At 48.4% G+C, this 24,444-nt stretch overlaps 1 protein-coding gene across 5 annotated transcripts in view; it reads right to left on the minus strand.

The window, feature by feature from the left end:
- SH3RF2 (SH3 domain containing ring finger 2) overlaps positions 1-24,444 on the minus strand; it is a 123,399-nt gene that overhangs the window by 8,286 nt on the left and 90,669 nt on the right. For 4 of the 5 annotated variants that reach the window (XM_031671778.2, XM_072955557.1, XM_031671767.2 and 1 more), the window contains exons 6-10: positions 22,453-22,544; positions 20,962-21,132; positions 14,027-14,259; positions 10,480-10,838; positions 8,077-8,386 (exon numbers count right to left, since the gene is read on the minus strand). In XM_031671778.2, coding sequence (XP_031527638.2) covers positions 8,111-8,386; positions 10,480-10,838; positions 14,027-14,259; positions 20,962-21,132; positions 22,453-22,544 — 1,131 coding nt within the window. In that variant the 3' untranslated portion in view covers positions 8,077-8,110. Of the gene's footprint in view, positions 1-8,041; positions 8,387-10,479; positions 10,839-14,026; positions 14,260-20,961; positions 21,133-22,452; positions 22,545-24,444 lie in introns of those variants that run through there. The other variant, XM_015239433.3, reaches the window with a different exon arrangement.

A 24,444-nucleotide genomic window follows, 5' to 3' on the forward strand; every position in this document is an offset into this window, starting at 1 on the left:
CCTGTTTCATCTCAGTGAAGCTTTCCTGACAGCTGACACACTCCTTCATCACTCCCCTCTTTCGCTTCTCTCTGTACCATCGAGCCTAGCTCTTTTCTGTGCCCTCTGTTTTTGAATTGTGTTTCCATTTCCCTTTATTGGTAATAGCTACCATTTATTGAACACTTTGAGGTACCCAGTGCCACGATCAGAGTTGTATGATCACGTGCATGATCTTGTTTAATTCTGCTGAGAATCCTATGAGGTGGAGGTTCTGATTCCCATTTGACAGATGAGAAAAGCAGGTTCAAGGAGGTGGTGTTGTAACTTTTCCAAGATGCTTTCATCGTTTGCCAAAGGAAACATAACCAGTAAATGACAAGCTGGGACAAAATCCCAGATAATTTGGTTTGAAAAACCATCAGCCTAGCTATTATATAATATTGTTTCTCCATATCCTGTAAAGTCCTAGTGGACTGGGAATACAGCTAGAATAGCTATCCCCAAATCCTCGTTGACTAATGCTTTGAAACCCAGTCTTTACTGGAGGTCTCCATGATGAAGAAGTTCTAAGGTTTCAAACTTGCCAACATCTAAAAAGAATGTAAGCTTAAAAAAGAATCCAGTTTAGAAATACAATGTGCAGAATGGAATATCTGGAAATGTTGTTCCGATATCTAAAATTAGCCTTCCCTTCCAAACAGTATGGCCCCTTCTGGCTGTCTGACTGCCCTGTTCTTTGTCACGGAAGCTGGCACTATCTCTCTCCAGCTGTGATTGACATGTCCTCCTCATTCAATGAGGTCCTCCAGCTTTCTCCTAGATAGAGATGTAAACCATCTTCCAAGGAACTGAGTGGGGAAGGGGTAGGAATCCAGGTGCAACCCTTTCAAGGCTATATTTCTTTGAATTCCTCTTGGTTCTTCAGGTGTTTTTGCTGCCTCCTTACGTTCTGATTCAAGCTTACTTTTGCTTATTTGTGAGAGGCTCCTGACTGCAAGTAGTTCTCACAATCCTCTTGGATGGTCCATGGAGTCTTGTTTTCATGTGAAAGACATGAGAATGGCTCTGGCCTTCCAGAACACGTGTGATCTACAGCAGTCAAACTCTGACACTGCAAATGGCCATCAAGTTGGTCAGTCACGCAAGCACTGATTCTAACAGCATTAACCAAGGATGCACAAAATGACTTGCAAATACCTTTTGCCTTTCTCTCTGGGTCTTGGCTAGCATCCTTTTAGTCCTTACCAGGCTACAGCTCTTGTCCATTCAGCAGTGACTCTATTTGCATAATTAGCTTGCATCTGTGGGTGTGAATTTTCTCCCAAAAGCAATTGTCTTTGAACTTTGGACAAATACCAGCATGGAACACTGGAAGAGGTCAGCTCTCGGAGCCCTCTTGCTCCCACAGAGAAGATGAGAGTGGGGGTCATTTTGGAAATTATATCCCCCTTCTTCTGGGACTCTGTATCCTTTAGAGTGAGGACAGGCAAGCCCAGAAATAAACTCACGAAAAGGGAGAGATCTAGGGAATGCAGAATGATCATTGTGTTTTGATGTCAATGGTCCAGAACCACACTGCAAGCTTCGGTTCTTTTTTAAGTTGCTTGGCTGTGTCTTGCCACCCTTGCAGCTCGGGTAGATTTACTTTTTGGATTTCTCTATATAGAACACTCTCAGTGACCTTCCTTCCCACCCTAACTTTTTGGATGACAAGACCCTTGTACTTATTCTCTGGGGGGGGCTTGACCCTCTGAGTTAAACCACCCCACCCCACCCCCATCCTCATGCCTGTGATCTCAGCACACACACTGTGCATCCTCTCCCACCTCAATCATATCATGAGTTTATAGTTGCTATTGAAGAGGAGGGACCTAGTGATTTAAGATTAAGGTGTGGACTAAGAGTCGTGGGTTCTAGTCCTTGTTGCCTCGGACAGGTTGATTCACTGCTGAACCACAATTCTAATCTCTAAAATGGAATACTAGCAGTACCTGACCTCAGAGGGTTGGGTAGGACTGGGTGGCATAGTGCAGCTTAGGGCTTGGCACACAGTAGGTGCTCAGTAAATGGTGGTAATTATCGCTGGAGGAAGAGTCAGGCATCTCCCTTCCATCTCAAACTAATTATGTGACCTTAATCAAGGCATTGAAGCATCCTGAGTCTCAGCTTTTTGATCTGTAGGCTGGGGACAAAAATAACTTCTCCCTGTACACTTCACAGGGTTTTCATGAAGAGTTGGCGGCGGCAGCAGCAAGATCTGTTTCAGTGTCAGAATCAGAGGAGCTACTTCTGGTCTCTGCAGTTGCTACCCAGAGGCGCCAGGTAAGGCCCAGAGCAGAGCTGCCTCCAGAAAACCTGATACTCAAACAATTTGGGCACAGCCACAATCCATATTTTCCTTATTCAGGAGCAACAAGTTCTCCCAAAACAGCGGTTTTTGGGAAGAATTCTTGCAAAAAGCCCTTTAAACTCGAACTCCTCCAAACCAGACGTGCTGCTGCATCAAAATCTCATTTCTCAACAGTGAATCAAAGCTTTAGAATCCCAGTGACAGAAGCCAGATGGGAGTTCAAATATTCAGGCAAGGTATCAATGGCCTCAGGTTGCAATATTTGCTTTGACTAGTGTTTATGGAGTACCTTGATGAGCTGCACTGAAAGTTCCATATGGTACATGAGTGGGAAATTTACAAGGGAGTGATGAACATGGAATTCAGCAGAGCGGTTGCGAGGGAAGTGGGGAGGTGGGGAAGAAAGGAATGAGACTGGGAGAAGCATGCAGCAGGCCTCCGTGGTACTGAGAATTAGTTTTTAAAAAAGCTAGGTGGTAGGTATTGGTTTTTTGATCCTGTATAATTATCTATACAGAACATTTAACTCTGAAGGAGGAGAAGAGCAGAAAGGAGCCCCAAATCCAGAAAACACTAATAAGAAACAACATTCTGTGAGGGCCGTGTGTATTTTATGCATCCTCTCATAGAGCCTGGTCCAGAGTGTGTGCTGAATTAACTGTCGTGGAAAGAATGGATGGACGGATGGATGGGTGAGCCTGTAATGCCCCTCCGTGCCCTCCATCCCATCATCTTTGATCCCACCTCTGCTGCATCCATTTGTCAAAGGGTAGGTCAATAGGCAGAAGGGCCTCCTGGGAACATTTTGTTTGTCCTCTGGTCTAGGACACAATACCATGCCCTGGCAAACAGCAGATGGCTTGATCATTTAACATTCCTCTATTTCAAGCAAAACACCCTTGCAAGATTTATTCTCCATGACGCCAGCCTCCTGCGAGGATCTCTAGAGATTCATCCTCTGGTTTGGTCTTGCCTGACCAACACATTCCCTTAGTGACTGCCTTTCAGGGCAACCTGAGAGTTTTCTGCAAGACCTCACGCTCCCTACACTTAGCCCAAGGGGGAACTGGGGTCTTTAATCTCAAGACGTAAGCAAGAGAAGCTTCAGTGGCAGCGGCTGCCGCCCTGGTAAAGCCCAGCTTGTTAAGCACTTGCTCCCAGCTTGGGATACTCGAGAGGACTTCGTTATTCTACCTGCCACAGCTGTTCACTTTCCGAGAAAGGAGTCAGGCTGTGGGGCTGGCCTGCGTGCACAGAGGCAAGTGAGAGGACGAAGATGGAGGCCTACTCATTTTATTAAAGCAAATTACGTTTTTCCATACCTGCCAAAATGATGCTGGGGGAGCTAGGAAGCTAAAGGGCATTGCTTATGCCTAGGAAACTGTTAGATGAAAAAGGTAGGCAAATGGGCACAGAACTGCCCGTCCTCCAAGTCAGCTTCTTTTCTAAGCCAAGGGCCTGATGAGGGTGATTGTTAAGGGCTGAACAATGGCCAGGATGGGGGTCAGGAAGTGTTGGGCTTAATAGCAGTGCTCTTAACCTCTGAATGTCCTCTCTGGGCCTTATTCTCCACAACAGGGTAACAGTCATGATATTTAATAACCGGTATGGTGTAGGCGCTAGCTAGTCAGAATGAAGAAGGGCTTTGCTGGCGGTCTCAGCTGCACCTGGCCTTAGCTTTTTAGCTGTTGGAAGGGAGAGTGATGAGGACCTGGAGGAAGGGCCAGAGTGCGGGAGTGGGGAGCGGTCTAGGGGAGCTCAGAGCATCTACTGTTCACCTTTCACGTTCAATATATTAATAATCAGGGTGGCTATATTCCTGCTGAAAGTCAGAGTTGAGCATCGGCTCTGCTACACAATATGAGAAAATTGAGTTTGATTCTCGTACTTTATGTGCATCAGAATCACTTGGGAAGCTCGTTGAAAACCCGGATGCCCAGTCCCCACCTCAGAACTACTGAACGGCACCCTGTAGGGCCAGGCTGGGGCCGCTATGCTCCTGAGACCTGTGCGCATGGGTCAACTGGCCTCTAAGGATCCAGCGCTGACTTTCAAGGGCTTTCTGATGCCTCTGAGATATGACGTCGAGCACACAGTCTCCAGAGGAACACGCCCCACTCAGGGGCAGGTCATATGAGTGAGTGAAGCAGGCTGATGGGGCTGTACAAACTGAAGGGTGCGTGTCTGTTTCATGGAAGTCTTGACCCCGACCCAGCCATCACTGGCTGGCTGGAGTTGGGAATGCAGGCCTCGTGTGGATGACCTTCTGAATTTTCAAGGGAAGGTGGAAGTCTGTGAGTCAGGAAGTCACTGAGTCAGTCCTGCATCTCACCCCATCACAGGCGGGGTGTTGTTTTCTACTCTTCCTGCTCCAAAAGCCTGGTTGATGGGAGGGTGAAGGGCAGTGGAGACATAGCCGGCCTCACCCGAGAAGGGAAGGAGGCAAGTTTAAGTGAGGACCTTGATGCTGCTCACGGAGACTGGATGGAAGGGGGTGGCATTTCCTTAAGTGTGGCCATCACAGTCTGCTCTCAGCTGGCTGTCCCCCTGCTTCACCTTAGGTGTCCCCCTTCCCCTCCCCCAGCAGAGCCCACCCTCAGCAGCTTTCTTAGCACTGAGGTGCCAGGTCTGATCATGGGGTAAAGGGGCACCTTTCCTAATGACTCTGAGTCTTAGCTGAGGGGATGGAGCTCGCACAGGACGTGATATTTGGCTTCAGACATGAGGTGCTAGGGTTCTCCCTGGGATGCCCTAGAATGTTCCATAAAGGAGTGGGTTCCTCTGAGTACAAGACAACGTGGCCTGATTGTTACATTTAAACCAGACTGCCAAATGCTTCTCCTCCGGCTTGCCCATCCTTTCTCCCTCCCCTTTGTCTGTCTGACTCTTTCTTGTCCTCTAGGACTCCGTCTAGACTGTGTTCTGACCTCCACGACTCGGCCACTTGGTCCCCTTTAGCACCACAGCCCGGGGCATGCCCTTGTTCTAGACTTTCTCACCTGGAATGTCAGTGGCCTGCTTCCTTAAAAACATTCAAAGCTGATGTTTTTCAGGCATTCGCTCTGTGCCAGCACAGCTTCAGTGCCTTTAATAATATTCTCTTAGTTAACCCTCACAACAGCCCAAAGAGGTTGGCACTATTATCACTCCTGTTTAAGAAGACATGGCTCAGAGAGGTTAAGTAACTTGCCCAACATCACATAGCTGGCAAGTAGTCAGGATTTGGACCCAGCCTGTGTGCAGCAGAGCCTGCATTTGTAACCAGTGGACTGTACCACCCACCCTGCAGTCTGAAGTCAGTGGCCTGAAGTCAGGGATGGTCTCTTGGTGCACGTAGCATGGTCCCGAGTTGGGCTCTGAAGTTAGGAGCTTGAACTTGGGGTGCGGGCAGCTCTCAGACTTGCGCTGCCACCATCTGTAGTTAACTGTCATGCCTCAGTTTCCTTGGCTCCATAATGGCGACAGTTCTACTTGCCTTATAAGGTTATGGTGGAGGTTATAGGAAAGGATGAATCTCTTGTCCTTACTGCAGTGCCCAGATCAGAAATGTCTGTAGCATGGTGCTGGAATAAATGATGGGCAGGCCCAGTGAGTTCAATTTTACTGCCCCTTTCAAATCCTCATACAACTCCACAGGGACGGGATTTGGTTTGGGAGGAAGGGCGTTTGATGCTGGGCTTGGCGGAAGGAGGCTGGATGGGATGGAGTGGCAAGCCTTTGGAGCTGCTTACATTTCTCAGAGAGGTTACTCTACAGAGGACATGGACAATGGGAGGAATATTCTGTTCCATTTGGAAGGTGTGCATTGTGTCTCCATTACACCCAAACGGCCTGCTTTTCAGCCACAGCGGTTAAAAATTAACTAGATTCATTGCTAGTGAGGCACAGATTAAATATTTGGTTGGCTGGGCGTGTCTTAGATCTGCTGCTCTGGGTGTCGAGTAGGTTGCTAAACTCGTTGCTGAACTCAGCGAGAGTACTTTTTTGGGGTAAAAATGAGGCATAGGTCCTTGTATTTTGACAAATCATATAATGCCTGCCTGTCCTTGCGACTTTTCCATATTTTCCCATCTGAATTATTATATTCATCTCAATGAGTGATGGAGTTGGGCTCGATGGTTTTGTGGAGTAGGCATGGGTCAGTATCTCCTAGAAACACCTAGAATGTGTTGTCGTGTTGGCTGTACCAACCTCAAAGTTCTGACATGCGTGCAGTATTCCTTGGCAGGATTATGGTTTTGTTTTTGCTTTAATAAGGGTCTGGAAAAGTCTTGGCAATTCAGTTTGCCAAGTGTGTGTTTGGTATGTAAAAGATAAATGTGTTTAATCCCAGTATCTTCAAGAACTGTCCAGGGAGAAGGTCTAATTAGACCTGCCTATTTTTTTTTTAATGACATCCAGGCTTAATAGCAAATGGCATTTATGCACTAAAGTGTCCACATTGATGGACATGCAATAAATGTCAAACCCCAACAATTAAGTTTAATGAGGATGAGCGGTTTGTCCTGCAGCACTGCCTTGGATGCCTGGGACGCCCTCTCACCGCTGTTTACAAGGCTCTGCCTGGCTCGTCCCGCTTGCTTCAGCCCCATCTTAGTGGAGTCACCTCGTGTTGCAGATTCCATTCTTCTTTCCCCACCTTGACCATCAGGAATGTCAAGAGAAGACTCTTATCTTCTCCCCTGACCCTTTTCCCAATCCTCTTTCTCTCTCACTCTCATCACCTCCCCACACTCTCTCCTGCATGTTTTCTTCACTGTCCCTCTTTCTCGTCTTGCTTTCCCCCTTTTCCTCTCCAGCCTTATTTGTCCAGTCCATTTTCATAAACGCTTCCCTCTAGAAAGCGCCCCCACCCCGGCTGTGGATTGGCAGCTTCTCAGTGGCACTGCTGCCTTATCCTGCAACCTGGTGAAACAGCTAGTCTGCCCCAAACAGAAGTCAGTGAGTGTAAAGAAAGTTGCAGCACAAACAGAAAACACATCTAAGTTCAAACCCCTTACAAAGTTGTTTTTAAGCATGCTGTGCTTTCTTGGGGAGGTCAGACTGGAGCCAGGATGCATGAATTGTCCGTCATAGCAGACAGGACCCTGTCCACAGGTACATGCTTCCTGCTGATCTATTGCACAGGATTCTATGTGGAAAGACAGACTGAGAAGCTTAAAGTATGACCGTCGTCAGCTCTCTCTCTGACCTTGTTTGGAGCAAAGCCGGGAAACTGACTCTCCTTGGTTTTAGAGGGTTCTCGGAATGTTCAAATTATCCATCTCACACCCTTCCCAAAAGTTCTCCCCGGGCAGCCTGGATTATGATTCTATGGAGGGAAAAAGATATAGCAGCTACTAGTGGCCAGCCTCCAGGCCCTAGAAAATGACAGAAGCTATTCTAAAATGTTGAGGTCAAAGAATCCATGCCAACATTCCCAGCTTCGTGACCCCCCTGACTGAAGCCCCTTTTAGAACATCTTAGAAATTCTACACAGAGCAGAGGGGACGAGAGGCTGCACACTCCACACTGGGGAACAGAGTAGGGAGGACGAGCTCCCACTTCTTGGTCTGAGTAGTGGCCTTGCTGCATTGAATCATATTTGGAAGACCACCCAGTATATCCTCCCAGCCAGGCAGGAATCCCCACCCAACCTGTCCTTTGCTGGAGGTAAAATGGGCAGAAAAAGGACCCAGGCTTAAGTCCCCAAAGAATGGCAGGACGCCCTCAGTGGAGGCAGACTGTATTTAAATGCAATTCACCTCTCTGGGGGTCTAGGAAAAGCCACCTGTAGATTCATTTGCTGGGAAACATGGTCTGCGTGGCTGAGGCCGTGGATGCTGAGGTCATGGTTTTGCTAAAAGTTGACTTCCTCCGCAGGTCCGTCTGCTGTCCAGAATGGCAGCCGCTTCGGTGGGCGAAGAGAGTGGTCATCTCTGGGCCCAAGGGGGCTGCTTCAGGCTGGGACCCCTTCGGGGTGGCTGGCTGTTCAGGCTTTCCAGTGCTGGGATGGGAGGTATGATGTTTGGCGGGGGGAGGGCTGTAATTCTGAAATCTCACGGTTTTGACTTGCTGTGAGAGAGAGGAGAGCAAAGGGACACAGGTGAGGTGGGAGCCGTGCGCTATTTCCCCCTGGGACTCAGTTCATGCTGTTTCTCTGCATTTGGCCCTTCTTGGAATGCCTCGTTCACATGTTCACTCAGCAAATACCTGTTCTGCTGAGTGTCTACCAAGCCTCACATGCTCTGGCAGGTGCTGTGAATCCAAGCGTGAACAAAACCGCCCTGGCCAATGACAGGGATGACAAGTGCTGTGGTGGGGCAGATGTGAGATGTGGAGGGATGGCAGAGGGGTGTCCGACTGGAGCTGGAGTAGGGCTTGGCTGCGAAGGCCACCTAGAGGCAGAGCTGTCTCAGCGAGGGACTGAAGAATGATTGGGAATTATCTAGGAGAAACAGAGTTCCCGGGGCAAGAGAGTATGGTCCCTTTGAGAATCTATAAGAAGTTCACCTCCCCTGTCTCCTCTGTGCCTGCAACTAAGGCCGATCTCAAGGCCCACCTCTTCTTTGAGGCCTCCTGGCTGACTCCCATCGAGAGACTTCCATCAGAACAGAGTTAGCAAGCTGGACCCTCGTGGACTGAGTTTAGTCTGCAGAATGTTTGGGAGTTTGATTTAGCTGCCAGCATATAAAAATTGGGAGATTGCATGTAAAAAATCAGGATTTCATGTGTCCCTTAAGGTAACTAAAGCTCAGGCACACGGGGGCCTGTGCCCCATTCTGGCTACAGCTGGCCGGAGCCGGTGGGCAGTTCCCCTTTTCTAGGGTTTGCACAAGCCCTTCCTCACTCTTCTTTCCTAGCCTGTTATACACCTGCCTGCCACCAATAGGTATCTGCTTTGGCCAGTCCCTGTCTCAGGGCTTATCAAGGTGTTCCATGCTATTGCTTAGACATTATTTCTTTTTTCTATGAAATTGAATCCTAGTGTCCCCACACTGAGAATCCAAATGTTTTCGTACTTTTGACCCTCACCATATCTAGCAGAGGTCTGGGCCTCTACTAAACACAGTTTGAGGCCTGTAGCTAATACCTTGGGGTCATGGACAAATGGGGCCTGGAGAACTCTGAATGAACTGAATACTGCAGTTCAGAAAAAGAATTCTCAGCTTTTCAACCAGTTAACACTCTTCCCCAATGCCTTTCCCTCCATGCTTGTAGGTTAGTCTTAAGAGCGTGAGTTTTTGTATCAGATCTGCATTCTACTCCAGGCACTCATGGGTGTCAGCTGTGCCTTTGGGTAATAGACTTGAACACCATAAGTCTTCATTTCCTCATTTTAAAATGAGGGTGATGATAATGATCATAGCTACTTCTGAAGGTTGTCAGAATTAGGCGAGATAGGACGAGTGAAGTACGCAGTGCCGTGCCTGCTAGGTCCTAGCGTTCAGTGAGTGCTTAACAAAGAGGAGAAAGCCACACCATCTTCCTTCCCCTTTGGAGGGGAACGGGTGGTGGTGGTGTGATGGTGGTGACAGTGGTGTGCTGTGCAAAAAACTAAAAGATAATCATCACCTAATTTCTTAATGTCACCTCCTCCATCCCACCATCCCTCCTGCCTCAAGGATATTATTGAGAACATAATACTTTTTCAAAAACTCTTACATCTTCTGGTGAAAAGCCCTGAGATCACAGACATCACAGTAACAGTTCGTGGGTAGTTACAACTGCACGTGACCTTGATAAGTCACTTAAATTCTCCTGTGTTTCAGTTGCCTCTTCTATACTGTGAACAAATTCTGCATCAAGCCCGATGTATGCACTTGGCTACTCTGACCTCAGTTACTTTCTACTCCAATCCTATGAGGCTGCTTCTCTTTTTACCACCACTTGACAGATGAGGCAAAAGAAGAGTCTCTGGTGGTGAAGCATTTTGACCAGCCCCCAGCTAGCCAGCAGCAGAGCTGGAGTTCAAATCGAGATGGTGTCTGATGCCACAGCCGTATTTTTCCCAAGCCACCTCTGGGCCTTGAGAGGAGGATGTGTAAGATACTCTGGAAGCACCAAGGAAATTCAGTAACACGTCTAGAGAGGGTGTGAACGGTGCGGGGGATGTAGAGGGGGTTGTGCGTGAGGACGCAAAGTTAGGGGTCGAAAGCTACTCCTACCTTTTCACTGCCATTTCTGGAGTTTTCTGGTTTCACCAGGATGGAGGGAGGGGCAGATGCCGGCGGTTTTGGTAGAGGCTCACTCTTGACGGGGGTGTCTTTGCCCTCCATGATGAGGGAACTGGCTGCTGAGTGGATCCTGGTGTCGCTGCCCCTGCTGACACCCGGGAGGGCGGGCTCCCCGCTGGGAGCGGACTTGGGTCCCACGTCCGCCACCACTGCCGAGGCCGCGGAGGGCACCCCCTGCGGCTGGTAGGCTTGGAACTGCTGAGGCCGGACCACCATGGTGGGGCTGCGTCGGAGGGAGCCCACCACAAGGGTGGGGATCCCGGACTGGATGGGTCTCTGCAGGGATCCACCTGCGGAATTATAGGACAGTGACGTCAGCAGAGGGGCGGCTGACAGCAGCCTGGGCGGGGGCTGGGTGAGTGCCGGGCCCTGATATCCCAGAATAGTTCAGTGCTTTCCCAGTTCGACTGCACTGACATTCTCCCAGGGTCTTTCAAAGGTGACCTTGTTCTTTTTTTAGTGCTGATTGCTGAGGCTGGCAGCAAATAACTGGCTGGGTGAATATTGGGGCACAGGGTGTCAGAGGTCTGTTACCTCCATTTGCCTTCTGTCTCTCTCTCTTTCTCTCTCTTTCTCACATGCACACACACACACACACGCTTTCTCTCTCTCTCTCCTACTCTCTCTCCAGGCCTTTAAGATAGAAAATGAAGAAGACAGTCTTGAAGAGATAGCTTCACAGTGAGAAGCAAACACAAAGCCATGCAGACCAAAGAGGAAACCAAAGACAGAGACAAAGGAAGAGACAGTAGGAATCGAGAAACTGAAGAGAGAGAGTCAGCTCAGAGGCAGGAGTGGGAGGGAGAGAAAGCAGAAGAGAGGGGAGAGGACTCTGATCAGTTTCATGACGCAAATTCTGACGGAAGCTCCGGTAGTGGGACCTCTGCTTTTTGTCAGGTCCTCAGGGAGGAAGAGTGGGTGGCAATTAGTGTGTGTGTGCCGGGCAAATGTGACAGCAGCCGGAAGCAAATTTGGAAAGCTTTCTCACGAGTTAGGGGTATGCTTTGCCAAATCCCACGACACAGGCTCTGGAATCAGATCTCCTAGGGAGCCTGGGGCAAGTCACATCACCCCCCTGCTCCTCGGTCCCCTCCTTGTAAACTGGAGCTGGTAACAGCACCTCATGGGCTGGGGTGAGGATTATGTTGTACCATGTGTGCAAAGTGTTAGGATAGTGCCTGGAACATAATAAATGTCTCATGTTTGTTACCTATCACTTTTGTGGGGTAAAGGAGAGCAAACCCTGAAAATGCAAGGTCTAGGGGTTTGGTTTTGCCCCTTCCCTGAGCTCACTCTTGATGGTCCTCCCTCAGTAAAAGGAAGCCATGCCTTCCTCAGATTCTCTGGAAGACAGGAGATGCCCATCTCTCGAGCATGTGTCCTGTGGGTGACCTGGAGAATAATTGAGAATTCACTGCACTCTGGAGAGCAGTGGGGAGACACTGAGAAGCACTGGGGGGCCATTTCTCTGTTAAGGGTCTCCCAACATTTAGAGCCATAGGTGACGTCCAGCAGAGATGTTAGTCCTTCGTGACACTCTCTGGACACGTGTGTGAATCAAAGCCATTTGTGTCCAGCACAGCAGGCCCTGTGTCATGAGTCTTCATCAAGCTGGGTGCAAACACAAAAAGCAGAATGCTCACTGAACACTATCGGCGTTCTCAGCTGCTGCCAGCAAGCCAGCCACCCCTTGCACAAGTCTGCCCTTTCAGTGTCGACATTTATTTTTCCACTGACAGCCCTGTGAGGTGCATACAGTCAGTTCTCTGTCATTTTCTTCGCTTTGGGGAGATTGATAGCTTGACCAGCCTCACCTTGAGAAAAAGAGAGAGAGAGAGAGAGAAAGCCTCTGGGACCTGAGACAGTCAAACCCACATTGCGCAGACATGTCCTTAAGCCCCGAGAAATGCACGAAAAATCAGTTTATTACCTTATCTATTTATCTTCGTTCCTAACTTCCAAGAGATTCAATGTTTTCTTATTACGTGGGCATACAATGCAAACGGGCAAAACTCCAGGCCAATCAAGATCTACGAAGAGGTCGGGAGGGAGTGTCCAAGAGGAAGCTTGAGCATTGTCAAGGGGATGCCCGTCTTGGCATTCATGGGTGGTCAAGACCAAGTGTGATCATGTCAGCCCTAAGTTCACGTTCTAGATGATCTGCTTAGTTGTAGTAGCAGTGATAGTCCTGAGAAAATACTAACACTATAAAAATATAGCTGACATTTCCCCTGGGCTTATTATGTGCCAGGCACTGTGCTATTAGGCTTAAGTGGATTATTTCATTACCCTGATGATGTAGGTTCTATTTTTATTTCCATTTTATAAATGAGAAAACTGCAGACCCAAGAGGTCAGTCACTTGCTCGAGGCTGTTGTGGGGGGACTACCTGGTGTGTGTGTGTGCTGGGGGGAGAAGGTGGAGGTTGGTGCAGAGGGTGGAGGAGGGAGGCATGTTTGGGAAGAATTAAGAAGCAAGAGTAGTGGGATTGGTGGTCAAGCCGGAGATCAGATGAAAGCACTGAGAAAGGGTGGAGCTACTATACTTGTTGAAATTTTCTTGGGGCATTTTCCTGTGTGGCGTATTGTCCCACATGTGAATCTTTTGCTCTGACTAGTCATGCTGCATTTTTACCTACAATCATTTTTCTGAGATAGCAGGAGAGATTGCAGAGCCCAGTTTAAGTCAGGGGATGTAGAATACATCAAGTTGACTTCTCTTGGCTCACTGTCTTCTTCTGGAGAGGTGTATGGATATAGAAGCTTGAAGTTTTGTAGAACAATGGGTTTCAAATGCTTTTTAGAACCCCTAAAAATGAAGTCTTATGCAGAAGTTCAATTTTAAGATGAAGGATCTATATAATTGCCATGTATGCAGAGCAGATGTTACATAAAAATAAAAGCAAGGAGCAGAACAGTGTGCTGTGATTACAAGGTATGTATGTATGTGGACAAGAACTTGGGATTGGGGGTTAAGGCTATATGAAGGAGACTTTTGTACAGTATAATTTTTTTTTTTTTGCCTTGTGCATGTAGTAATTAAGGAAAGTGGGATTCAGGGGCTCTTAGCATCCTTTTCCTTCTCCCCTGCATCCTTCCCTTGTTACCCTTTTGGCACCCCCTCTGAGGGGCTCTCTGGAACACAGTTTGAGAAGCACTGATCCAGCAGGTGCTTTAGCCATTGTGTCTTCATAAGACCCAGCATCCACCTCAGCTATGTCCTAATTCTGTGTTGGTACTCAGGGCTGCCGTCAGCCCAGCCAATTAACGTGCATGTATGAAGTGACTGAGGGCAGTGAGCTTGAGACAGTCCGGTTTCATCCAATCAAACAACTCAGTATTTGGGAATTGTAAAGCAGCCTTCATGGAGGCTCGTTTTAAAGCCAAGATCCTTGTGTTTGCAAAAAGCACTCTGTTTACCTGGGGTCAGATGTCCCCATCACTTAGCTCTAGGCACGTTCCTCTAGGCCACCACTTACTCTTTCTCATGCTGCTCCGCCCTTTGCGAAGAGAGCCCTGTCCCATGGGCCCCAGGCCGGCTGTGCTCCGCATGGGGTTGACCACAGCGGTGGGCACGAAGACGGACTTGAAGGGACGGTTCTGCCGGGGATTAGCTTCGGAAATGCTGCCTTGGGAGGACACAGAGGAGGTGGATAACGTCCACGTGGTGTAGAGACCAGGGCTGCGGGAATCTGGAAAGCTAGATGCCTTTCTGGTTGTGGAAATTTGTTTTTGAAAGAGAAGAAATAGAGAAAGAAAATGTTAAGTCAAGAGTCCTATTTTATTTTGTTTTTGTTTTTTGGTGGGGGGAGGTAACTGGGTTTTACTTCTTTATTTATTCTTAGATGATGTACTGGGGATTGAACCCAGGACCTCATGCATGCCAAGCATATACTCTACCACTTGAGCTATACCCTATCCCCCTAGAGTCCTATTTTAAAGGATTATAAGCTCCCAATCATATACGAAATCTGGCCTCTCCTCACCCTCTTCCTACCCACCTACACTGTCTCCGTCAACCGCATAGGCTGAACTACGTAGACCTCACCTTCGGCACCTTGATAACTGTGGTTGCACTGAGGGCAGGGAGCGGATTTCCTACTGAGGCCCTGGTGGGACTAGAAGACTCCAGTTTCACCAGCTTTCACTCCAGCTCTGATCACTCCTCACTCCACATTCCTTCAGCCCTTGAGTTCAGATCACAAGATCTTATATGTATTCATCTTGCTTTGCAGTGGCCATTTCTTGTTCATTCAGTGACTTCTCCATTAGATTCTAAACTCTTTGAAGGCAGAGATTTTATATGACCATTTTATATCCTCTGGGTTCTGCATATATTGTCTATTAATAAATGTTTGTTGAATGGCTGCCATGATGCTTTTAGTACTGCAGCCAGTCATTCTGGCTCACACACATTGTGCACTTACGGTATGCCCAGCATTGGTCGAATGCTTTGCCCACATTAGCTCATGGATTCTTTACAACAGCCTTCTGAGGTAGTTACTCTTTTTTTAAAATATTTTTTATTGATTTATAATCATTTTATAATGTTGTATCAAATGAGGTAGTTACTCTTAATGCTACTGTTTTATAGACTGAAAAAATAGAGACTTATGGTTATTTGCCCAAGCAACTAACAGAAAGCAAACTGAGATTTGAACCCAGGTCCAGGCTGGCCCTCGGCTCTACCCCTGAGCTATATCACCCGTGGTCTTACTGCTGAGCTACACTATCTCCTGGCTAGTTACAGCATCCATCACTTGGTAGCAGGGAAAACCCTGCATCCTACTTGAAATAAACAAACCAAAGGAGCTGGTAGGCTTCCTTAAGACCTAATTCTTCAGCCTTAAGCTCTGATTTTTAGGAATAGTATCAAAATTTTGTAAAACAGCAATCTCTTGTCCATTGCTTCCAGTCTGAAACTCCCTGAACCCCTTCCTGGCTTTCTACCAATCCTACCCCAACATCACAATGCCTGCTGAGCAGTCCATCAGTCACCTTGTCACTCTGTTGATTGAATAGCCTCTGCTGATTCCCTGGGAATAACCAGCTCAATCAAGTCCCCAGCACAGAGATGCCTTCCCTCTGGTTTCCTTTCCATCATTGCCTCCAGGTTTCTCTCTAGGTAATCTCCCCCTTATTTCTCCTTTCCCTCCTTTTGCTTAAAAAACGGTGTGGAGTTTAATAACAAGCCACCAGTGTTGTACAAGATGGGTCAGACATCATTTAACACGGCTAACTCTGCCCAGGAAGCGCACACAGCCAAATGCACCAGGACCTGATGCTTGCAGCCAGGGGGCTTCTGTCCACAGCCTTCAACCTGCCTCTGGTCCCTAGTGACTGGGTCAGTGAAGTGGATTGGGCGGTCCACCAGTAAGAGCTCAGGCTACAATCTGAAGATGAGGGCTGGGCTGGAAAGAACTCCCCAGCACTGGCTTCCTTGGCAGAGCCTGCACCTGCCCGTCTTTTGAACAAAGGCATCAAAGTGTTGGAGGCTGCAAAATGGACTGGCAACAGAAGAGACAAGCACCAAAACTGTTGCCAGCAGCAGCAGCAAGGACAGAATACAGTTAGCTAGGCCCAGGTCAGCCTATTCCACAGTCCCTTCCTTGGACAGCTGTTTACAGACAAGGTACAACCTCATTTTTCTGAGCCCAGCACTAGGCCAGATTCCAAAAACTCCTAAATCTCAAGTCCCCCACCCAACACCGAGTCGCTCTGTGTTTTGGGGCTTAGCACTTACCTAACACTTTCACAGCACTTTGCTAACATAGATTAATTAATCCCCACGACACCCTAGACCTGCATGCATTATGATCCATGTTTTCTAGATGGAGAGCCTGGAAAGACATGCCGGGTTTAAGAGAGAGGTGTGCTCGTTGCCTCTGATTTGCTCCATTGCTGCTTTGAGTGCGCAGGTATCTGTGTCCCCTTTTTCACCTGTGATACGAGCCCCTAAGAACTTGCCCAGTATTTGAAAGAGGCATTCCACACAGCAGCAATACCGTGCTCAGCGCTGGCAGTAGCCTCCTGATAAGGAAAAGCCTGGACTGTGACAATCTTTATCTAGTTGTGTGTAGAAAGCTAAAGGAAAGTGAGTGCTGATCCACGTGTTGCTTTTCTCCACCCCTTGGGCACTGGGGTGGCATATGTGTCCGGTGGAGGTTGCAAGAAAGAGAAGTTTCGTGGCTAGTTGGGCAGAAGGGCATTTACTGAGAGGATGGGAGGGAGAGGAAAGGGCTTGGAAAGGATCCAAGGGAGGCTGCAGAGAGCTGAGCAGCAGGGATCTGAGGCAGGAGGAGTCTGATCAGGGGCTGCTGAGTTCTCGGTGTGAATCGTCTTCCACTTTGCCCCCATCCTTTCCGCACCCTGTTCGCTCCCTGTTCACACTCCCAAGTCCCAGGAGGCTGAGCCTGTCCCTCAGCTGTGGTGATGGGCTGAGAAGGAGGATGGAGAGGAGGAGCTGGTTTCTTCAACCTCTGAAAAGGGAGGAAACTCTGCCTCCGCCGAGACCATGTGTGCAGGAGGAGACCCAAAGGGATGCAGGTGCTGTCACGAAGGGCTGGGATGACATGTGACAGGTGCTCAGTACCACCTGAGCCAGGGGACCCCTCCGGGATCCGGAGCTAGGTGGTGGTGGCAGAGACTTGGCTGTGGTCACAGCTGGGCAGGTTGGCATCACCACTGAGCACAGAGGGCTGGAGCTCTGTACAGAGCAGTCGACTTTCCTCTCTCAGTGATTAAAGGGCTCACTTGCTGAGTCATAAATCAAAGCCCTGGCATTTCACTCAACACTGGTGGATAAATGATCCCCAAACTCTGGCTGGCTCAGTTCATTAGGGGATGATGCTAATAAGAGCAAATGTTCAGACACTCAGGGGGCACCTTGCCCTTTGAGGTCTGCCTGTGTTATATAGGCAGTCCTGTCCACCACGGAGGCTGGTGGCAGTGCAGAGCCATCACTGCCAACAGACAACAGAAGTGAAGGAAAACCTCTCCCACACACCAAACCAAAGAGTGGAAAGGGGCCTCACGATGTAGTTCAACCCACTCAGTAGTAGAAACTCAGCTGACAAAAGACGGCGTCATTCAGATGAGAAGTGGGAGGAACTAAACCTCTCACAGTGGGAAGCGTTGTTAAGAACAAGGACCTGCCCCTAGATAGACACACTGAGCATGTCATCCGTGTCCAAGATTCGTGGGGATGGGAACTTTCTTTGCATCTGGGAGGCTGCCAAGGAACCCCCCCCCCCCACAAAGCATTGATCTGCTGTCCCCTAATAGCCCTCAGGGGATTATGCTCTGATAGGGTCTTTCCTTTTTAGAGGCAGAAACACCCATCAGCATAAGCCGTGCCTCAGTACAGCCATATATTGAGGCCCCTATGAGCTGAGGGTGGGGGGTGGACTCAGTGGCAACCTGTGATGCTGAAACTCTGTCCGCTGTCTGACACGTGGCCGTCTGGGAGTGGGTGAGCCTAGGTGCTCATTACATGCTAAAGAACTCAATAGATCTACCCTGGAGAAAAGCCAAGAAGGATAGAATGGAAAGCTGGAGCCTTGAAATACACTGGAACAGAGTCCTACATGCATAGGGTGACCACGTGTCCAGATTTTCCCAGGAGAGTCTGTTGACGCCTGCTCTCCTGGTGTATTAAGAGTCCCTCTTTTATCTCAAAAGCATCCTAGTTTAGATGATAAATTGTACAGTCATTCTTATTTTAATTTTTTTTTTCATGCAAGAACCAGGACTTAGGGCTAAGCCGGATGCAGAAGCAAATGCCCCAGTGGTAGAGATGGGCCTAGAGCGTTCATGGTAGGCTCCTTGGAAGAAGCTGCTCAGGAGTTAGGGCAGGCGTCCTCCCTGCTCTTCACTGTCACTCTGGGCCATCCTCCCACCCTCCTCAGCACTTCCCGGCTTTGACTCGCATTATCTGACTCCTCCACCCTCCACTCTCCACCCTGCCTTGTGGCATATGTCACTCCCCCCGCAGGCCTCTCCCCTCGTTCCTTGGAGAATTCAGCCCCTGGCTACCTGTCATTCTCTCCAACACCAGGGATCCTGCCTTGATGACCTCATCCAGTCTTAGGGCTCTAAGTACCACCTCAAGCCTGGACGTCTTTCTTAAATGCTAGACTTACAGACGCAACCGTTTACCATTTACTAGGATTACTAACTGGCATCTGGGGCTTAATCTCCTGGAAACCAAGCTTTTGCTTCCCTCTGACACCTCAAAACCTGTTTGTTCCTCTTAGAGTTTTTAACTTCATCTCAGTGAAAGGCAACTGTCTTCCAGTTACTCAGGGCAAACAAACAAACAAACGAAAACTTGGATTCACCTTGAAGCCTCTCTTCTATTATACTCAGTATCTGACTTGTCAGAAAATCCTGTGGTCTCTCCTCTGGGCACACCCAGCATCTGACCGCTGCTCCCTACCTCCATGGCCAACGTCTTGGTTCATTTCACCATCACCTCCCGACCCCAGGTTACTACAGTGTCCGATTAACTAGTCTCTCTGCTTCCACCCTTTACTCTTACTCTCCACCCAGCGACTAGAGGGCTCCTCATTAACACGTAAGGTAGATCATGTCACTTTTCTGCTCAAAGCCCTATATTATGGTTAAAGCCAAATTCTTCGTCACGACTGGGGCAATTCTGTATGATCTGAATCCCCGTTACCCTTCTGACCTCATCTCCTACTACCCTCCCTCTCACTTCTCTGATCCAGTCCTGTTGGCCTTTCACGTCAGGCTTACTCCTTCCTCAGGGCCTTTGTATCGTACTTGCTGTTCCTTGTGCCTGGAACACAGTTCCTTCATTTCCTTCATTCTTCCTTCTGACTGCTCGGTAAGGCCATCCCTGACCAACCTACTAAAACTGTAATCACCCCCACACAAATTCTGTCCCCCATTCCTGATTTATCTTTCTTCTTAGACCTTATGATTAGCCTACTACATATATTACTTCCAAGCCTTGCTTGCTGTCTGTCTGTCCCACTAGAATGTAAGCTCCAGGGGGCAGGCACATGTGTATTTTGTTCACTGGTGTTTCTCCAGTGTCTAGAAAGGTGCCTGAGCTTAAGTGCTGAATGAATGTTTACTGAACTAATTGAATTAAAGCATCAGTTACAGACACCCTTAGTTTGCCTCTGGAGATTTTGCAACCTTCTAACAAATTCCAAGAACCTTTCACTGAAGGGAATAACTAGAATCTTCTACTCGAACCTTCTGTCATGGGAAGAAATCTTTTTGCCTGGATCTGATCTATTGGAACCCACACTTTGCACGTACTCTTTTGAGAAAGGGGACCCACCACCTCACCAGCCAGTCTGATGGGGAAAATATATGGGTTAGAAAGTGCAGTCTTTTATTAAACTGAAACCTTCCAAGTTGTATCCACTGGTTCACTGCCCCCCTGCCAGAATAAGTCTACTTCCTGGTCTGCACAGTCTATCATGGTGCCTCTGACCCTTGTCTTCTGCAGCTCAAGCAATCCTACTTTCTTTATGGGTTTCTCTGATGATGTAGTTTCTACCTCCTCACCATCGCTGCCCTCCTCCGGACACAGTGCCCCCGCCTACATGAAGTTCCCCCAAGCTGGCCGTATATGACTTCAGGTCTGACTGCCGTAGAGAACAATGGGATTATCACTTTCCTTGGAGTTATGACTCTCTGGTGTATCATAAAGGCAGGGTTTATGGGTGCTGATGGCCTCACTGGTTTGTGACAGGCTTTGCCTGGGCTTCGAGGGGGTGGAGGTTGGAGGAGGACTGGATAAGCTGGGGGTCTGTGTGCATTGGTGGTCATGTGAGGCGGCTGGACAAAGTGTAGACCAGTGGAATTGATATGTGTGCCAGAATGAAAAAGGCTGGGAAAGGCTGTTTGGGAAGAAGACCTGCAGGGTAACTAGCATGTGACCTGGGGTGTGGTCGGATGAGTCATGAAAACCCTGCTTAATGGCCCAGCATCCTGGGAAGTCTCCCAAAGTGCTCCAAGAGGTCTTCTAATCATTGCATTTTCCCATTGTGCCACGATTATGGAGTGTTGGGGTGGCAGTGTGAAGTTAAATTTGCAGGTGGGTTGCACAGTAGAAAACCTGAAATCTAGTCCTCGAGTAGGTTGCTTAACTCTGCATATCAGTTTCCTCATCTGTAAAATGACACCCACCTTACAGGATCCTTAGGTATAGACAGTGAGTTAAAAGATGCAAAAGTGTTTGTAAACTGTGAACTACTTAAGAGATAACTATTTTTGCTATTTTTTTTTTAAATTAAGTGTTTGGAGAGTACTAGAGCAAAAGCTTTTTCTTGATCTACACTCTGAAAGGGTATTGGGTCCTTCAGCAATTCAAGCCACAGCTGGCCCCTGGTCTAGATACACCAACCTCTGATGCCTGAGACTGGAGAGGGCGCACCTGAAAATGGGGATGACATGGTTGCTGGGGAAGATGCCGACTCGCCCGGTCACCAAGGAGACGCCCCTGAGCCAGCCGTCCTGGTACCTCCCCAGGACCCTGATGCCCTCTCCCTTCTGTAGGTCCAGCTCATTGGGTCCATGGGCTGAATAGGAGTGCAGGGCTACAAACCTGGGGAGACACAGGCAGTTGGTGAGAGAAGAAGGTGAACATGCCTAGTGGAGGGCATGGAACCAGCAAAAGGTAAAGGGAGACAGAAACTCAGAGCCCATTGGCTCAGTGGTTAGCAATAACAACTTTTTAAGAATTGAAATCTTAACATGTCAGGCAGATAAAAGTGGTAGAACCTGGCTGAAACAGCAATGGAAGGGCCCAGATCCCTGGCCCCACCATCTTCCCACTCCTTCTTAGAGTGCCCCACAGCTGCAAATCACTATTTAGGTCACATCAGCATTTTGACAATGGCGAAACTGACTTAGAACAGAGAGAGGAGTTGGTGACCAGGAAATAGTGGCAGAGCTGGGCCTCAAACCCAGAAGTGATGGTTCTGCCCCCCTGCCAGGATGCTTTTTCACACTGCTTAGAGTGTCACTCAAGGAAACGGTCACAGCCATCAAGGTTCAGGGAAATGAGGGGTCAGTACAGAAGCCTGTCTGATCCACTGCCTCTCCTAAGGGTACGGACATGTCTGACCCCAGGAACGGGGAGGAGCTTGCCTAACGTAGGCAGGAGGTGGACCCTGGGAAGTGGGAGGCAGAGGCTAATTTCAGTTTAATGGTGCATAGTCGGAGTGCTGGCTGCATGGTGGGATGGAGGAGAGCAGGCTTGAAATGTGCTAGAAATGTTCTCAGATTGGAGCATTAACTTTCCACTCTGAAGTCCCCAGAGGAGTTGGGCAGGTAACATCCAGGTATGAGCTGGAGGGGGAAGACCTTGGGAATAGTGATACTGGCGAAAGAGAATAACTGCCTGACTAAAGGCATTAAAAACAACCCACTTTGGCTTGCCAGGTTCAGGGTTACCAGGGTTACTCAGGCTAGATATTGGGAAGTAGTTCTAGACCTTAAGGACTTCGAGACACTGATTTTATCAAAGGGGCTAGGAGAGTGTTCTCATCTGCAAGGTTTTTTTCTGTCTAAATTGCTGTATTTCTTTTTTCCCTGATGACTTGAGCAAGCAACATCTATTTATGACCTAGCATTGTGAATCTAAAGGAAGACCATAGATATTGCTCAGGACTCAATCTCCCTGCAATGTTTTGGTATATTATCTTCTAGTCTCTTTCTACTTTTGTAAAATAATGAGCCAGGATGATGTGGTTTGCTAATCACGTTGTTCACCATTATTTCCTTTGGTGATTGTAAAGGAAGGGAGGTGCGGTCTCTCTGGATGGGATGTTTGGGGCCGGGGGATGCTTGATGGCAGAGGGATGGCAAAGATGACCTGTCTGTTCCAGGACCCTGTGAGTGGAGGGCTGAGGGTGTTACTCACATGTTAGCTGAGAGGTGTTGCTGGGAGCCAGGCAGATGGACGATGGCCGTGGAGTGTCCCGGGGAGGCAGGTGCAGGGTGGTAAGTGCTGACCTGCACAGATAGAAAAGCCAAGCAGAACCAGTGAATGCCCCAAGCCAGGCCCACAGCAGAGCCGCTGCGGCCTGACACAGCGGAAAACCAGGAGCCACACCCTGCACCACCCATGGTGTGTCTTCTCTGTGGTTTGTGGCTGTGGGCAGAGCAGGGTGGGGGTGGATTGGTTTATAGTCTGCTGGGGTGGCAGGCCAAGGTCGCATTCCAAAAAGTTGCTCAGACAGGGCAGAGCATGAAGACCTCTCCAGCGTACAGTCAACAGGGCACTGCCGGCGCCTCGATCTGTTCCCCCAGCCCCTCCCCACTCATCTCCCAGTGCAGTCACCTCCTTCTATGAAAACCTATTCTCCAAACATAATGCAATGGCTAATATTGAGAATGTAAAGCTTGCCAGGCAGTTTTAAGTGCTTTACAGGTAATTCAATCTTTATTAAAGGTCCTCTTATCACCCCTATTTTTGGGTGAGAAACTGAGGGAAAGAAAAGCCACTCAACTAGAATGAAACAAAATTTAAAACCAGGTAGTCTAGGTCCTGAGCCCACACTCTTACCAATGCTAGTATTAACACATGCACACACGCACACACGCACACACAAACACACACAGAACAAGACAGAAACGAAGGCCCCACCCGGTCAATGCAGACAACTAAGGAGATGGCCACCTTCTGAGGAGGCAAGTCTCTTCCTGTTACTAGGATTGAAGACTGAGGCCCAACCTGTCTGAGTGAATGGGCTGTGGTGGGTGGTTTCCTGGGGTCAGTTGTGCCACAAAGGGTTTGTGAGGCTGGATGTGAGGTCTTCTAGCAACTGGTGCTTCCTGGCATAGAATCTGGGGATCTGAGCAGGATCAGAGAAAGGGTATGTGTGTGAGGGTGCGGGTGGGTCTTTCTCCTACGATCTAGAAACATTTTTTTCCTCCTTTTGGAAGGAAATGACTCATTGAAAAGAAGTCTTTATCAGGGACAGAAGAATCTACAGCTATGTGGCCTCTGGGCATTTTCAGGTCTTGAGGTGTTGATGGGGGAGGAAGGGGACCGGGGCAGGGCCTGGCACAGACTTGCCGCGACATTCTACTGGCCACGAGGCCCCCTCATCAGTCATGTAGGTGGAGAAAATGCAGCTCCCGCCCAGGAGTCGGGGAACAGGTCTCGCTTAGTGCTCAGGCGAGTGGCTCTAGCATTTTACCAGGCTATGTGATCTTGAGCAAATATTGAATTCTGTGGTTCCTCCATTTCCTCATCCGTAAAATGAGACAATAACGGTATTTTTCTCATTGAGTTTTTATGAGGATTTCATAAAATAATCTATGTAAATTATTCAGCACGTTGTAAGTATTCAGGAAGTATTACTTATTTTGATCTGCCAAGAGATTAGCTGCAGTGCTGGGCAGGAGTAGGGTGGGGGGGGAGCATATTCCTCTATAAACTGATCTCTTCCCTCCTCCCAGAGGGAGCTACAATGCTGAAAGGTACTTAATTGTTCCGATGCTTTTCTGTGTAATTCTTACCTTGTTGGTACACACCCATAAATGATACGGTGTTGAGGTCTGCCTGTTTCTGAACACAGTGAGAAGGGATTCACACTGCGTGGATTCTCCCGTTACTTGCCTCTTGCACTCAGTACTCAGTTTTTGTGGTGGGTTTTCCCTGCCATCCCGTATTTCATTGTATGCATCTACCACCATCTGACCATTTTATCCTATATGCATTGTTTGGGTGATTTTCAGTTTGGGCAGTCCTGAATGATGTTTCTATGAACATTCGTGGGTGTATCCCCTGTGCACATGTACAGGAGTTCCACCAGGATATACATCTACGAGTAGAATTGATGGGGCATGAGCCTGCTCAGTTTTATTAGGCAATAACAAACTGGTTCCCAGTGTGGCTGTAACAATT

This window comes from Vicugna pacos, chromosome 3 (assembly GCF_048564905.1).
Source record: "Vicugna pacos chromosome 3, VicPac4, whole genome shotgun sequence".
Lineage (NCBI taxonomy): Eukaryota > Metazoa > Chordata > Mammalia > Artiodactyla > Camelidae > Vicugna > Vicugna pacos.